This window comes from Anoplolepis gracilipes, chromosome 8 (genome assembly GCF_047496725.1).
Source record: "Anoplolepis gracilipes chromosome 8, ASM4749672v1, whole genome shotgun sequence".
Classification (NCBI taxonomy): Eukaryota; Metazoa; Arthropoda; class Insecta; order Hymenoptera; family Formicidae; genus Anoplolepis; species Anoplolepis gracilipes.
The window spans coordinates 480,617-494,299 of record NC_132977.1 but is presented as its reverse complement, the minus strand read 5'-3'; the positions used below and the strand labels follow the sequence as shown (position 1 = coordinate 494,299).

At 33.8% G+C, this 13,683-nt stretch overlaps 3 protein-coding genes and 1 long non-coding RNA gene across 7 annotated transcripts in view; 2 read left to right on the top strand and 2 right to left on the bottom strand.

Annotated features, from left to right (window-relative positions):
- Positions 1-35: 35 nt before the first annotated feature.
- LOC140668588 (uncharacterized) lies at positions 36-1,286 on the top strand. The gene is made up of 2 exons (XM_072897752.1): positions 36-186; positions 272-1,286. Exon 2 carries the CDS (start codon positions 303-305, stop codon positions 1,038-1,040), a length of 738 nt encoding a protein of 245 aa, XP_072753853.1. The 5' UTR covers positions 36-186; positions 272-302; the 3' UTR covers positions 1,041-1,286.
- Positions 1,287-1,586: 300 nt separating this feature from the next.
- On the bottom strand, positions 1,587-2,039 carry LOC140668277 (uncharacterized). The gene is made up of 3 exons (XR_012047152.1): positions 1,981-2,039; positions 1,778-1,884; positions 1,587-1,694 (listed from the first exon to the last, which is right to left on the bottom strand). It is a non-coding gene; the product is annotated as an uncharacterized lncRNA (long non-coding RNA).
- Positions 2,040-2,061: 22 nt separating this feature from the next.
- Vnc (GNAT family N-acetyltransferase vnc) lies at positions 2,062-4,030 on the top strand. The gene is made up of 2 exons (XM_072897149.1): positions 2,062-2,203; positions 3,196-4,030. Exon 2 carries the CDS (start codon positions 3,402-3,404, stop codon positions 3,954-3,956), a length of 555 nt encoding a protein of 184 aa, XP_072753250.1. The 5' UTR covers positions 2,062-2,203; positions 3,196-3,401; the 3' UTR covers positions 3,957-4,030.
- A 948-nt stretch (positions 4,031-4,978) lies between these two features.
- Positions 4,979-13,683, bottom strand: part of P130cas (Serine_rich_CAS and FAT-like_CAS_C domain-containing protein p130CAS) — a 72,342-nt gene continuing 63,637 nt past the window's right edge. For 3 of the 4 annotated variants that reach the window (XM_072897146.1, XM_072897147.1, XM_072897148.1), the window contains 5 exons: positions 13,259-13,565; positions 11,396-11,742; positions 10,744-11,036; positions 9,824-10,180; positions 4,979-8,304 (listed from right to left, as the gene is read on the bottom strand). In XM_072897146.1, the coding sequence (XP_072753247.1) occupies positions 8,017-8,304; positions 9,824-10,180; positions 10,744-11,036; positions 11,396-11,742; positions 13,259-13,565 (1,592 nt within the window). In that variant the 3' untranslated portion in view covers positions 4,979-8,016. Of the gene's footprint in view, positions 8,305-9,303; positions 9,501-9,823; positions 10,181-10,743; positions 11,037-11,395; positions 11,743-13,258; positions 13,566-13,683 lie in introns of all 4 variants that reach the window. The other variant, XR_012047151.1, reaches the window with a different exon arrangement.

The following is a 13,683-nucleotide window of genomic DNA, read 5'->3' as shown; positions in this document are numbered from 1 at the left end:
CAAACGAAACGCACGCGATGCCACATTTCTTTGACGTTTCTGACGTCAGGCGCTTCCGAGTCGAATGTATCCTATCTAGATGTTTGCGCATTATGACTTGGAGCTAACGCTATTTGGTAACAGTGCGTAGTGCGCTTGTTTGCGACATAACCTAAACAAAACAATCGCTGACATTAAGAATTGAAGGTTTGAAACCCGTGATATTTATATAATTATTATTTAATATTTTCAAAGAGAGATGTGTTAAGTTCGTAAATTGAATAATTTGTAGCGAGGTGTATGGTGTATCGTCGCTTTCAAAAATGCACACATCTGCTAATTTTACTCTACGTGGCGGCGACGCAGCGTTCGCTAATAGACAGAGATTATTATTCGATCAGCTCTCGATCGCCGAAAGCAGTTGTAATAAACGTGAAATATCTGAGGTAGATGATACTGGATCGGACGAATGCGAGACAAATTTAACTTCGGGAAACGATCAGAAACAGAAGAGGGAGACGAAAAAATTTCGCGGCAAGGAGAGCATCTTTAAACGTCCGGAGGGTCCAGCACCACGTGCGAATTTCAGAAATATTCCAGACTACCACAGAAATCCGCACAAATGGACCAAGTATAGTCTGGATGTGTCCAGCGAAGACATGACAGAACGCAGTAATACGCAAGCTGCCATGTCATTTCTGAAAGAACTGAAGGCACGTAGGGAAAAGGATGAAGTTGATGAATGCGAAGAGGAGATGGATTTTGAACCTGAATCAGATTTGAAAGAGTCTGTGGAATTTAAATCTAAAAAACGTACATCACAAATAAGGTTTAAAAAACCACAGACAAAAGCAGACGTGGCAGAAAATTCTAAAACAACGGCTGCAGATAGCAAACTTGTATTTAAAAGTAGTAAGATTATCTTACCAGAATACGTTGTTGGACAGAAACCAAAGAAAATATCCAAACAGAATAGACCTGTGGTTAAAGTTGATCGTTCAAAAGAACTTAGATTAGATCATTTGCAAGAAGCAGATGAGGAAGAAGATAGAGACATATAGTGTATAAAACTATCGTATACAATTGTATGTAAAGACTAATTTTAGATATATTTTTAGTTCCGATTTCAAAATGCATGAGTATTTATAATCTTTATAAACAAATGTAAATACTTAATAAAATTCTTGCATATTTTTTAATTGATATGTGCAAATTATGCATACACTATTGCAAGTAAAAAATAGGTTAAATATGAAATTAATAACAAGTAGTATATAAACATTTAATACTTAATCTTGTAAGAGTTAAGTATCTAATTATTTTATCTGTATTTTATGTAATACAAAAAAAGAAATAGAAATAATTAACAAACAAATAATCAATATATACTTTGCAGACAATTTGTTTACCATTTTAATGTATGTTTTTGTTGTTATACAGAAAATCACTGCATAGATAGTGTTCAATATTAAAGGTAAAAATGGCATTACTGTGTTATATCATGTTGCTGCTTTCGAGTATAAATAAAATTTCAAATAATTATAAGTAATAAAAATTAATGTTTATATATATATATATATATATATATATATATATATATATATATATGTGCATGTATATTTTTTGAAAATGAGTTTTGGTAAGATCCTGACACATTCTGCATAGTTCCAGGAATTTATAGATTAAATAAATTGTTTTTTCTTTTTCTTTATAGTCTAAAAAATAAAGATTATATTATTTTATGTATTAATAATTATATATATATATATATATACATAAAAGTAATATACACACATACATATACAGTGTGTGTCAAAAACAGCTGTTGAAACGTTGCCATTTCCTGGGGTCGATTGTGTATTTCTGTAATTTCTGTTCATGACCACAGTCATGATGTATGAATATCTAGATACGATATATATACAACTTGAACTTGAACGTGAAAAAATTAACGCAACTTCGTGACATTTATAGCATCTGGAGTACATTCTGAAATCTTACCCGAGAGGTTTAAATATAATTTAACTGACCAATCGGAACAAAGAAATCTTCCATTCCATTTGTCCTGATTAGTCAATTAAAAGCTGTAGCCCAGGGGTACGATTTTCGAACGCGTCCCTGTTGGGTTAGGTGCGCTTCCTGTCGGCAGAAAGCATTCACCGGTAGAGGAGATTCGTAGTCTCGTGAAAGTAATGTCGGTTGTTTAAGCAGCTGTTGGACTTTGGTAAGTGTCGTAAGCGAAAAAAACGCCTTGTAAGCGTGGCAAGATGTAACGCTCGAGTGAATTTACGGCTTGCGAATCGCGGGTGCGGGGGGGAAGTTATAACCTCTAATTCTTCCATTTTCAAAATGGCGTGTGCCCGTTGCCAGAGATAAGGGAAAGTTCGCGCGTTGTTATCGTGCCAAGTTCGCTCGCGAGTTTTCGGTCGCTATATCGAAAGCACGTATTCCGTTCGCGCCAAATTTCCCGCTAATGTAGTTATGCGCGTACGACATAGAGCGTGGGCGTAATTTTCTTTTCTCTCTCTCTCTCTCCCTCCCTCCTTTGTATTTTTTTTTCCTTTCATTTCTCTTGATGGAAATCCCGACGGAAATTTTCCTCGCGGCGTTCTCCGTGATATTCAGCCTACTGATAGTATTCCTCCTTGTTGTGATGGGTAAGCGACACGTTACTCACGTTAACTCGATTACGAAATGTGACGTAATCATGTCAGGGAACAAGTTCTTCGGCTCGCAAGAGAGATTGCGCGAAAGTAACTCTTTCTGCTTTACATTGTGCTCAATGTATCATTATTTATGTACATACATTATATTAGACAGTTTCCTAATCGTTCTAATAATTATAAATTTACCGCAACTCTTTATTTTTTTATACATTTTTTTATCTTTTTTTATTTATGTTCCCCCTCTATTATTTTCCTAGGCACTTTTAATTAGCATATCTTGAATACTTGCATTATCATGATTAATCTTTATCTTGTTCTTTTGAGAAACAGTATAATATATTTGAGTAATTATTATATTGAAATATATAAGTTGATAAATTCGAATAAGAGAATCTTGATTAGCTATTTAATAATGTAAACAAATCTCAAATTATTTTTAACTTAAACTATAAAAACTTAGTGAATATAATTTATATTATTATTATTATATATCTTAATATGACTTATATTTATATTTCTTAATTAATATTACAATAATTTTTATTGTCAGGTTGGTACTTAGTCTGGACGTTCTTCCTATCACGATTCCGTTTTGTAAGAGAACTCACCGGGAAAGGAATGAGTGAGTCATCCTCTGTTAATGATTTGAAAAACGGCCGTTCACGCATCAAGAAACTTCGCCGTGATTAATTAGACGAGATATTTACCATAATAATTATATGAACCGTTGAATAAGACAAAACATATCCGACCAAGATGTCTGTAAATATACGTTGTGCAACTACAGATGACTTATTGAATATACAACATTGTAATTTGCAATGCTTACCTGAAAATTACCAGATGAAGTATTATCTGTATCATGCTCTCTCCTGGCCGCAGCTAAGCTATGTGGCTGAGGATGAGAAAGGAAGAATAGTAGGGTATGTGCTCGCCAAGATGGAGGAGGACTGCGAAGACAATCCTCATGGACATATTACCAGTTTGGCAGTGAAACGCTCACACAGAAGATTGGGAATTGCACAGAAACTGATGAATCAGGCGTCCAGGGCGATGGTAGAATGTTTTGGCGCAAAGTACGTTTCGTTACACGTCCGTAGAAGTAATCGCGCAGCTCTTAATTTGTACACGAGCAGTTTGCAATTTGAAGTGTCCGAGGTAGAGCCGAAATATTATGCAGATGGCGAAGATGCTTATGCAATGAAACGAGATCTCACTAGCTTTCATCATGAAAAAGCTTTAAGAGACAGAGCGCACAAGGAGGGTAATGTTCATACGCACCTTGGCAGTTGTTGCGGCGATCATTCTTAATCCGTTCATCATTGTTGCTGTAAAAATCAGGTTGGCTTTTAAAATTGAATAAATTTGAAAATACATCCATTTAATATTCTTTCTGTTTTAAAAAAACCATCGATAGAGATTGTCGAATATCGATTACGTAATTGAAAATAATTTATAAATATGTAAAGTTATATACCTCTTATGGAGCTTCTACTTATCAAAGTCTGACCAAGTACACACTGGTAAAAATGTTTTATATACGACTATGCATAGAAACTACTTGTTAAAATTTGCACAATAAAGGGAGGTTGGATTTTGGGGCTGTTGTATCTGTCAAAAAAAAAAAAAAATGACAGTTTATATCGCATAGATATATATTGTTTGTGAGTTTCGTTCACACATCACAATGTAAAAAAAATTGATAAATTGTAATATAAAGAATAAAGGATTTCCTGGAAAGATTGTCTATTTTTAATCACGATACAATCTTTTTTTTTTCTCTTGAGACTTTATTGTATGAACGAAACTATAATATACAAGTAATACGCCAATATGCAAAAATTAATCTTTCAGGGTGTTGTTAGAATATTGTTGAAAAAAAGAATAGTATGGAAAAAATATCTTACAGTTCTGAAAACATCTCGGTTTACGCACTTTTGGCTTACATTACAATCGAGTTTATATGAATATTCTTTTCAATAGATATTTTTTTTTTTCAAATACTTCTTGATTATTTCAGCATATTTTGACTTAAAAATTATTTTTGACATTGCACAATATTTAAACAGATTTATTCCACTATTGCATCTCAGACATACTATTGCGCACATGTGTGTATGTATGTGTGTATATGTGTGTGTGTGTGTATACATACTCATTTTTGTAATAGGAATAGTTATGTATATATAATATTTAATAATGTATAAATATATATCTATGTATATATACAAATAAGGTGTTTTTAACGTAACATAATCAATTATTTAGTTTATAACGCATCTCGGCTTTGCATTGAACGATACGAAGAAATCTTCAACGACAAAACACAGGAAATTGTCTCCGTGTGAATTATATTAGACTACCGAAAGCATGATTCATTATGATAAACCGAGTTTTCGATGTGTAGTAAATTCCTCTAAAACGATATCACGTACACTATATCGAGAGTTTCTTTCTCTTTTCCAATTTTTCCATCTTAATCTTAGAATAATCGCTCTCGATATGTAGCTTACAGCATAGTAAGTATTTCTTATAATAATATGAAATACCATTATGTGTGTATATATGTAAATGTTTAACAAATGTATCGCAAGAATAATATACAATTACTCCGAAAGGATTATCCAGGTACAATGTACAAAAGGGAAATTAGAGGAAAACGACAAACTGTGTTTCCATTGGTGTGAATAAAATATTTGTCAGGCTACGTTAAAAAAGGAAAAACTATTAATACTTAATGACATGTGATAATACCTGAATATACAATAGTTGAACGTGAATGATAAGCACCTATCGACTATCATATAAACTTCGAAATATACAGTCCTAGATTCTATATAACTGCCTGTCACATATGTGTATTATATTACAAAAAACGCTTCGCCAATAAATTATAATACAGGTCTCGAGGTTTATGTATAAACGTTTTTCTATATGCGATATGCTTGGATATAATTTCTAAAAAATAAACTGTAAATATATAATGTCATAAGTCGCGCCTTGAAAAAAAGAAATCGCTTTATCTACAATATTACTAATTACAATAATACTAGTTACAATAATAATTCCGACAATCTATCTCTTAATTGAGAAAAAAGAATATCGTAAGATAAAAATCGCTATGCAATAAAGAAGAATTTTAGTAAATGCTTCGTTAGCATTAAAGCTGCAAGAAAACAGCCGATTACACTTTAATATACAGCTAAAATATACATATAACCGCGTCACAGTCATATAATTATATCTCCATTGTTTAGTCGAGGCGCAGTAAAACTCCAATAAATAAGTTGGATAGTTTCGTGAATTGTGTTGAGCGGATCCTATTAGTCAGCAAGTTATTTTTAAGTACACTTACGTATGTGGATGCCAAGGAAACAATTTACGCCGTAAATTAGCGGTTGGATCGTATACGTATTCCTGACTTGGATAATTATATATTTCAAAATAATTTTATAATCTTTTGGTAATAGTATAACGTGAAAATATGTTAATTATAGTTATATATTACAATATAAAAAAAGATAGCTTTGATAGCTAGATAATTAAAAAAAAAAACGCAGTTCCATGACTGATTTATCACAATGATACAGAAATACAAGACATTTAGAAAAAAATGACACAATTTTTACGATATTCTTTAGGTATTTGCTTGTGTCAGTCTCTATTAAAGGACTTGAATCTGCGCTAAGTTAATAAAAACATTCGTTCTATAAAAATTGTCTAAAAATGCTCTATAAAAAAAGGCCTCGTTATAGAAAAGAAATCTCGAGTACATGTTACATAGTTGTCGTTCTTTTGAAATTCTTATTACGACAATATTTCATTCGATCCGCCGCTGATTGCGGTTCATGGTGTGCGTTCGTGATTAATTTTCGCTGTGGAAGAGCCTGGTAAAAAGGCCTGAGGGTCCGAAAAATTCGTAACCCAGCAGTAAAAGCTTTGTATAAAATTTTTGTTTAAAGTTGTCCTCCAAAAGAATTGTTTGTAACAAGTAATATAATTCACGTCTGCGCGCAGGATATCTCAAAAAGTGCGTTCCCTCCTGCGTTAAATTTTCTCTCTCTCTCTCTCTTGGTGTCAATTTTCCGACATACGATCGAATTAGAAAAACAGAAACGCGGTTGTTCTTCAATTCGACATTGGTATTCATATCGATCTTTCGCATTGCCTTTAATAGCAATATCAGTTAACTTATCAGTAGACTTATTCTTTTGCTTTTTTTTAATCTAGTTCTAGAAAATCAACTAAAGTAAAATTTATATAGTTAACTAACATCGATAAATTCAATTCTAAAAGAAAGATATGAATACATGTCGTCATATGCGTATGTTCTACTGTATATTGTATACATACAACTATGAGACTACTAACACGTTTAGCTGCGTACGTTGTTGGCGTGTATCCGAAATGAGCTCCATTCTGAAACGAGTGGATAACCTCGGTGTCTGTCAAGTCGCGAATTCGTGGAAGCCCATTTCGGCAATGCTTCTCACGTGCCAGAAAGCTATTGTTATAACTCCTCGTTATATTCCACACGTCTACTTGAATAAACGTCTAGTTGAACGGCTACATATTTTCTATGAAAGATTACAATGTTAATATTCTCGAGTACATTACAAAGACACTCGTTCCAAGGTTTCCTTCGTTTCTTATCTAGATACCGGAGCTTTGGCAGTAGCAGGTTTCTATTTTAGGCCACAAATTTTTTTTTTTTTTTTATAAATGCAAAGGTATAATTAGCTCTGTACTGTACACACAAGGTGTGTGAGTATTTGGGGATTTTGTTTTTGCTTTGTGGAGCATATATATGGATTATCTCGTTTGATTATCTCGCCGTTTAGGATTAAAAATATTATCGTCGGATCTCAAGCAAGCTTCTTTTGCGCTAATGCTCATTCTCTTTCGGTAAAAATATTCAGGCGCCTTCAATACCACTGTATTCTTCATTACATCCTTTGTTGACGATTGAATCTCGAGATAACAGCAACCATCAACGATTCACATTTCATAGATAACGCTTGAAGAATCATCTACTATAAATTTCCTGAGATACTTTTGATCCATTTTTGTATGAGAAAAAAATATTCAATTTATAAACACGCTGCAGATTCTCAGCGACCTTTGTTTAAAATCTCGACAAAAAAAGATTTGGACAAGAGATTCGATATGATTCTTCAAACGTTGTCTTTGAATTACCAACGCGATTGCGATATATCAAATACGATCGCAAGGTATAAACTCCAAGATGCGTCGTGCTTGAATCCTCCGCAGTCTTAGAGTTTAACGAGAAAAAAAAAGAGCTACCAATCGTAAGAATTGCATTTCAATTCAAGGAACTTGTAGTTACGCGACTGCGTTGTGATAAAAATCTTCACGGCTGCTGAGCGGACTGTATCATGGCGACTTTGAGATCCTTAGCCAGGTGTGAAACATCGACGACGCTGTCGACCATTTCCTGGACCGCAGTAACGCTCGGGAAGAACTGGGCGGCCTGTTTCGTCTTTTGCACGGTTTGCGCGAGTGCCTCATTCAGAGCGTTTGCACATTGCAACACACGTGTACGCACGTCATTGCGCGTCACGTTACGGTGCACTGTGTCACCGATGTGCACGAGCCGGTGTGCACTCAGCACGACGAACTTACCATGAGCCAGAAAAACCTGTAATTCCATATTAATAAGATTTATTTGTTTGTTAAACAAATTTTTAACAATTATTCTTTCTTGTTAAACACTAAATTATTTTTTTAAGACATGGTTTTTTTAAATGTGTTTAAACTGAATAAAAGGCATGTTATTTACATATTGTCGCCTCTTTTCCGAGATGCTGATTGATTGTCTCGTTGTCAAGTCCGTTATTACGGACTTGCTTCGCGCGTGTCGTCTGTAGCTGTCAAATTTTGACAGTTTATGTGACAACTTGTAAAAAAATTAAATTAAAGAAAAGTTTTAAAAAAAGTTAAAGAAAACGAAGAGAAAAAGAGAGACAAAAAAAGATACATATATTATGTATGCATGTATTGTATATGATCTATGTATAAACTTTTCCCATGATTTTATATGTATATTTAATATGTAATTTATATTTGTGTAATTAACAGAAAAAAAGAGATAGAAGAAAGAAAGAAAAAGAAAAAAGGATGGTTTCTTAAAGCCAACCGTAAATATTAAAATTGAATATTCAACAATCAATTAGCATTGCAGAAAAAAGAAACTTTAACGCTTAACTTTAACGTACACAACACGACATAAACATACATAAAATAAATGGCGCGCGCTTAAAATGTTCTAGTATATAAAATTTTTGGAAATTATGATATGAAATAGATATTTTTTTTTTTTAACTTTTGTTATTGAAAATTAAATTCAAAGTTTTAATTGTTTAAACAAGTTATAGCGAGTTTAAATTATTGTTGAAATGTATTTATTTTATATGTTTTGTATGCGCGAATTTGAGATAATTATACTTTGCTATTATGCTAATTATATTTGATATATTTATAATCTAGACGACATAATTTTCCAATTTCTCAATATGTTTTTGCTTCGATTTTACAATATACGTTTTACTATCGGCTTATCTGTAACTACGGTTGCGTTACAATGCATGTGAAAAAGAGGTCATTGTGAAAAAGTAATGAAAATATGCAATTAACGTACGCTTATTTAAAATATCTTGTCACAGTAGCACCGCCGATATCCTCTGTCCTATCATCGTTATCGAGACCCATATACATATCCACTTAATGCATTTCAAGATATATTGAAAAAGTGCTCGAACTAAGTACATGCACAATTTGTTTATCGTAATGCGCTTATGTCCTTGTATAAAATAACTTTACGAATTATATAAATTTCTAAAATAATAACAAATTTAATTTACTTTTTGTTAGACACGATAAAATATTAGCTAATATCGTCAAACAATAAAATGTCTTGTCATTATATTACTAGCCATTCTGAAACGTATATCTATATATATTATGACAAGTGTTGTTAAAAAAAAGGATGACTACAGATAATTCAAATTTCAAGTTCTATCGAAACAAGAATAACATTCTTCATCATTTTGTTACCAATGTCGAATAATAAATCTCTCGACATCTTCAAATATTTTCACGCGAAGAGATACTGTGGCTGATATTACAAGTACTACAAGAAATTTCGAGAGTCAACTCACTTTGGGTGGTTGATTGTGCTCGACTGTCTGGAGAAAAGCGTCGATGGCGTGAGTCAAATGCGCACCATGCGTGATCACCTGTGCGGCATAGAAGGCCAACAATTGTTTATCGTTTGGATCCATGGGCGTCGGTGTCGTGGGTGGCATCTGAATTGCCGCATTGTCCGCCTCGGATACCAGCAGATCATAATTGTTCCGTAGCTCCTGCGGTAGCAAGGCTCGTAGTTCCTCTCGCTGTTTCGCCACGACCTCTCGTGAATCAAGATTCACGTAGTCGTAATCCTCTCCGGCGCCGCTATTGTTGCTGCTACCCGTGGAAATGATCGACGCTCGTTTGAAAAGCAACGTGGAATTTCCCTGTACGCATAGAGCCTCTATTATTAGCAATAAGGACTTAAGATCCTTATCAATGCCATCAAAACTATATTTACAATTATATTTATATAACAATTCATTATTCTAAAAGAAGTGTACAAAAATTTATTTTCTAAAATTTTCGATTCCTAATCTTCGAAATTAGAAAGACTTACAATTTTAGTTGTCTAATTGTTTCCGAATTTTTCTATTCTCGTTTATTCATTTCAATTCTTAAACATTGAGGATTAAAAAATTGATTTCTTATATTAGACTTACAATTCGTTCTTATTACATGCACTGAATAAGTCACATGGCAGTGATACGGATTAAAAACAGAAATTACATGTACATACTTAATGCATTATTCGAAAAAAAAGTTTAAAGGTTGATTTTTTTTTTTCTTTCATATTTTATAATTCATCATTTCAATTTAAGTTAATTTACACGGTCTTTTCAGGGTTATTACCATTATCAGGATGATTCAATTAAAATCCTTCGCGTTTGAGATTGTGAAAGATTTCACTACCCGTGAGAAATATATTACGGTTGCGAAAGATGCTTACCTGAATGAAACTAGCAACCTGACGAACGTCTTCCGTGAGCGCTCGGGCACACGCAATCAGCTGATCGAGGGGATCCGGCTGTACAGACGGTAGCAGCGAAGGCGGAGGTCCGTTAGTAGGTGTTGGTGTATCGCCACCACCGCGGCAGAGCTTGCTCGCATCCCATTCCATTGTGTCCAATTCAGTAGCGGCTTCCTGTACGAGCTTGTCGGAATCACGAAGCGCTTTTACTAGTGGTCGTAATTTCGTTGCCAGACCTTTGTCCGGCGCTTTGCCCGCATTGCCTAGCGTGCCTGTGCGCGAAATAGGATTTTTTTTAATTTAACAGTGCATATATGAAAATATACTTTTGAGAAAGTAATGTAATTTTTATAAAAACTGTAGATAAAAATGTGTACTGTCGTAAATTCCAAGAATTTTAGAGATAAGAAAAATAAAAAATATAATATTGAAAAATCTACTTCATCTCTTGTATAATTTATGATGATTTTTTTCTCTGTCAAGATTTAGGAATGATTTCATAAGATTAGCAAAAATTGAAAAAATTATTTAAGTGTGCCGAAGAAGCTACGTATCTTATTTGAAAAGTTGTCAAGACATCTTTACACACAAACTTTTTAATATATTAAATCAATGAGTTATAGTTAATTACCTTCCGCGAATTCAGCTAAATCATGCAGGGACGTTCGTAGTCTGAGAGCAGCCAGCCTCAGATCCATAAGGGTGGCGTCCAATCGCTGCGGCGTTCTCCAGCCGGGGCTGACGAAGCCCAGTAACCTCGCTATCGCGGCGGACGCCTCGTTCTGCAGTCTCTGCAAGCCTTCCAGGGCGGAGTCTAATTCCAGTGGAAGCTCCTTGCTGACTGGTACGTCATAAATTTGTTGCGAGGGCGGTGGTGGCGTCGGGGTATTTGGTAAAGGAGTGTTATGTCGAGACGGCAACGAGGATACTGGAAGACGTGGTCGAGGTACATCATAATCCGGAGCGGCCAAACTCGATCTGGAATTCAGAACATTATCTATGTAACGAAGTCAAAAAGATTAACGAAGTTAATTAAATATATATATATATATATTGAACATTTTTTTAATTTATTATTTATTTATATTGAAGACGTCGTGTATGTCATAGTTTTTTTTAGCGAAAACTTGCGTGCTTGGAATCTTGGATTATTAAGATTTTTTTTGACACTTATATAATTTTCATATCTTTAAGTTATTTTTCGCAGGATTTCTAAAATTTTATTCAATTCTCCATTTATTTCGAAACTTTTAGATTCTCGGACGTGTGTAAAGGCTATAGCCGGATAAGCATACTAAAATTGCCCCGACGAGTTTTCAAATAACATTTGGCCTGTCATGTTCTCATCGTTGAAAAAAATTTCAGCTTCCTAACTCTATTATTTTCTAAATTATCGAGAAAAACGTCATTTTCAGTTTTTATTTTTCTTTTCCGTAAATATTTGAGATGATCTCATATCGATTTTTTTCTGAACTTTTATCAACAAAAGACACAAAAAAAAATATTTTTTCATTAATCTCGACTAAACGCTCGGTTTTTTAAAAAAAAAGATTAAAATTTTAAAAATGACTTTTTTAACATGGTCCTTTCGAGGTTCAATCACTCAACTTTTATAGAATACTCTTTTTATATGTCTCAATACTTTCAAATTTTTTCAATTTTTTCGAGTTGGTGCAACATGATGAAAAAAATGGAAAATCTTTTTTTTTTATTATTTCTTCATAATAAGACAAAAAATTATTAATTTTTTTTGTAATAATTATAATTATACTGCAAGATAGAAATATTTTTTATGCAAAAACAATTTAAAAGTTGTATTTGTGAAAATTGTTTTTGCATAAAAAATGTTTCTATTTTGCAGTGTAATTATAACTATTACAATTATTATTATTACTATTATCATTACTATTATAATTATAGAGAAGAGATCACAAGAAAAATAAATAATTTTTTGACTCATCAAAAAATAATAAAAAAAAAAGAATTTTTATTTTTTTTTTACTATGTTGCACCAACTCGAAAAAATTGAAAAAATTTAAAAGTATTGAGACATACAAAAAGGATCTTCTCTAAAAGTTTAATGATTGAACCTCGAAAGGAACAAGGTCATTTCTTAATTTTAATCTTTTTTTTTAAATCAAGTTTTTATTCGAGATTAATAAAAAATATTTCTTTTGTTGATAAGTATTAAGAAAAAAAATCGATATGGAATCATCTGGAATATTTATGGAAAAGAAAAATAAAAACTGAAAATGACATTTTTCTCGATAACTTAGGAAATAATACAGTTAAGGAGCTGAAATTTTGAGGAAAATTTTTTTTCTACAATGAGGAAGGCCAAGTATTATTTGAAAACTCGTCGGGGACGCTTTTTGTATGCTTATGCGACTATAGCATTTCCAAGATTTTTTGGTTCCAAAAACGACTGTGATCTTTGTGATACCTACAATACTCGGGAATTTCTCGAAATAATACGAGATGCGAACAAACGTACCTGTTCGAGCCACTGAGGGATCCGTCGTTGGTGAGGCTGGAGGCCGAGCTGCTGGGCGTGAGGGGTTGCAGGGGTCGTGGCACATCGTAGCAATCCAGCGGCGTGATGCCGGAGCAATTTGAGTTAGGCGTGCAGGATGTCGGCGGCCTCGGGATGTCGTAGCACGACGGAGCCGGGCTTGGACTGCTCGCTGGCGACGATATCACAGGAATCGCGCGCGGTGGTACGTCATAACACTCGTTCGCGTCGCCGCTACCTCCGTTGTCCATGGAATTCCGCGCGCTGTTGCTACTGCTGGTGTATCGCCCTGCGCAGGTAAAAGTTTTTTTTTCCCATTTGACAAAAGTGAAGAAAAATTTCTGCCGGATTAAGTCCCCCGGGTATTTGTAAGCTAACTTGTCCGAGCTGCGTGAAATTTCTACTAT

Excerpts from the sequence above, each read along its gene's own strand:
- LOC140668588 (XM_072897752.1), top strand. The coding sequence starts at position 303 with ATGCACACATCTGCTAATTTTACTCTACGTGGCGGCGACGCAGCGTTC.
- Vnc (XM_072897149.1), top strand. The coding sequence starts at position 3,402 with ATGTCTGTAAATATACGTTGTGCAACTACAGATGACTTATTGAATATA.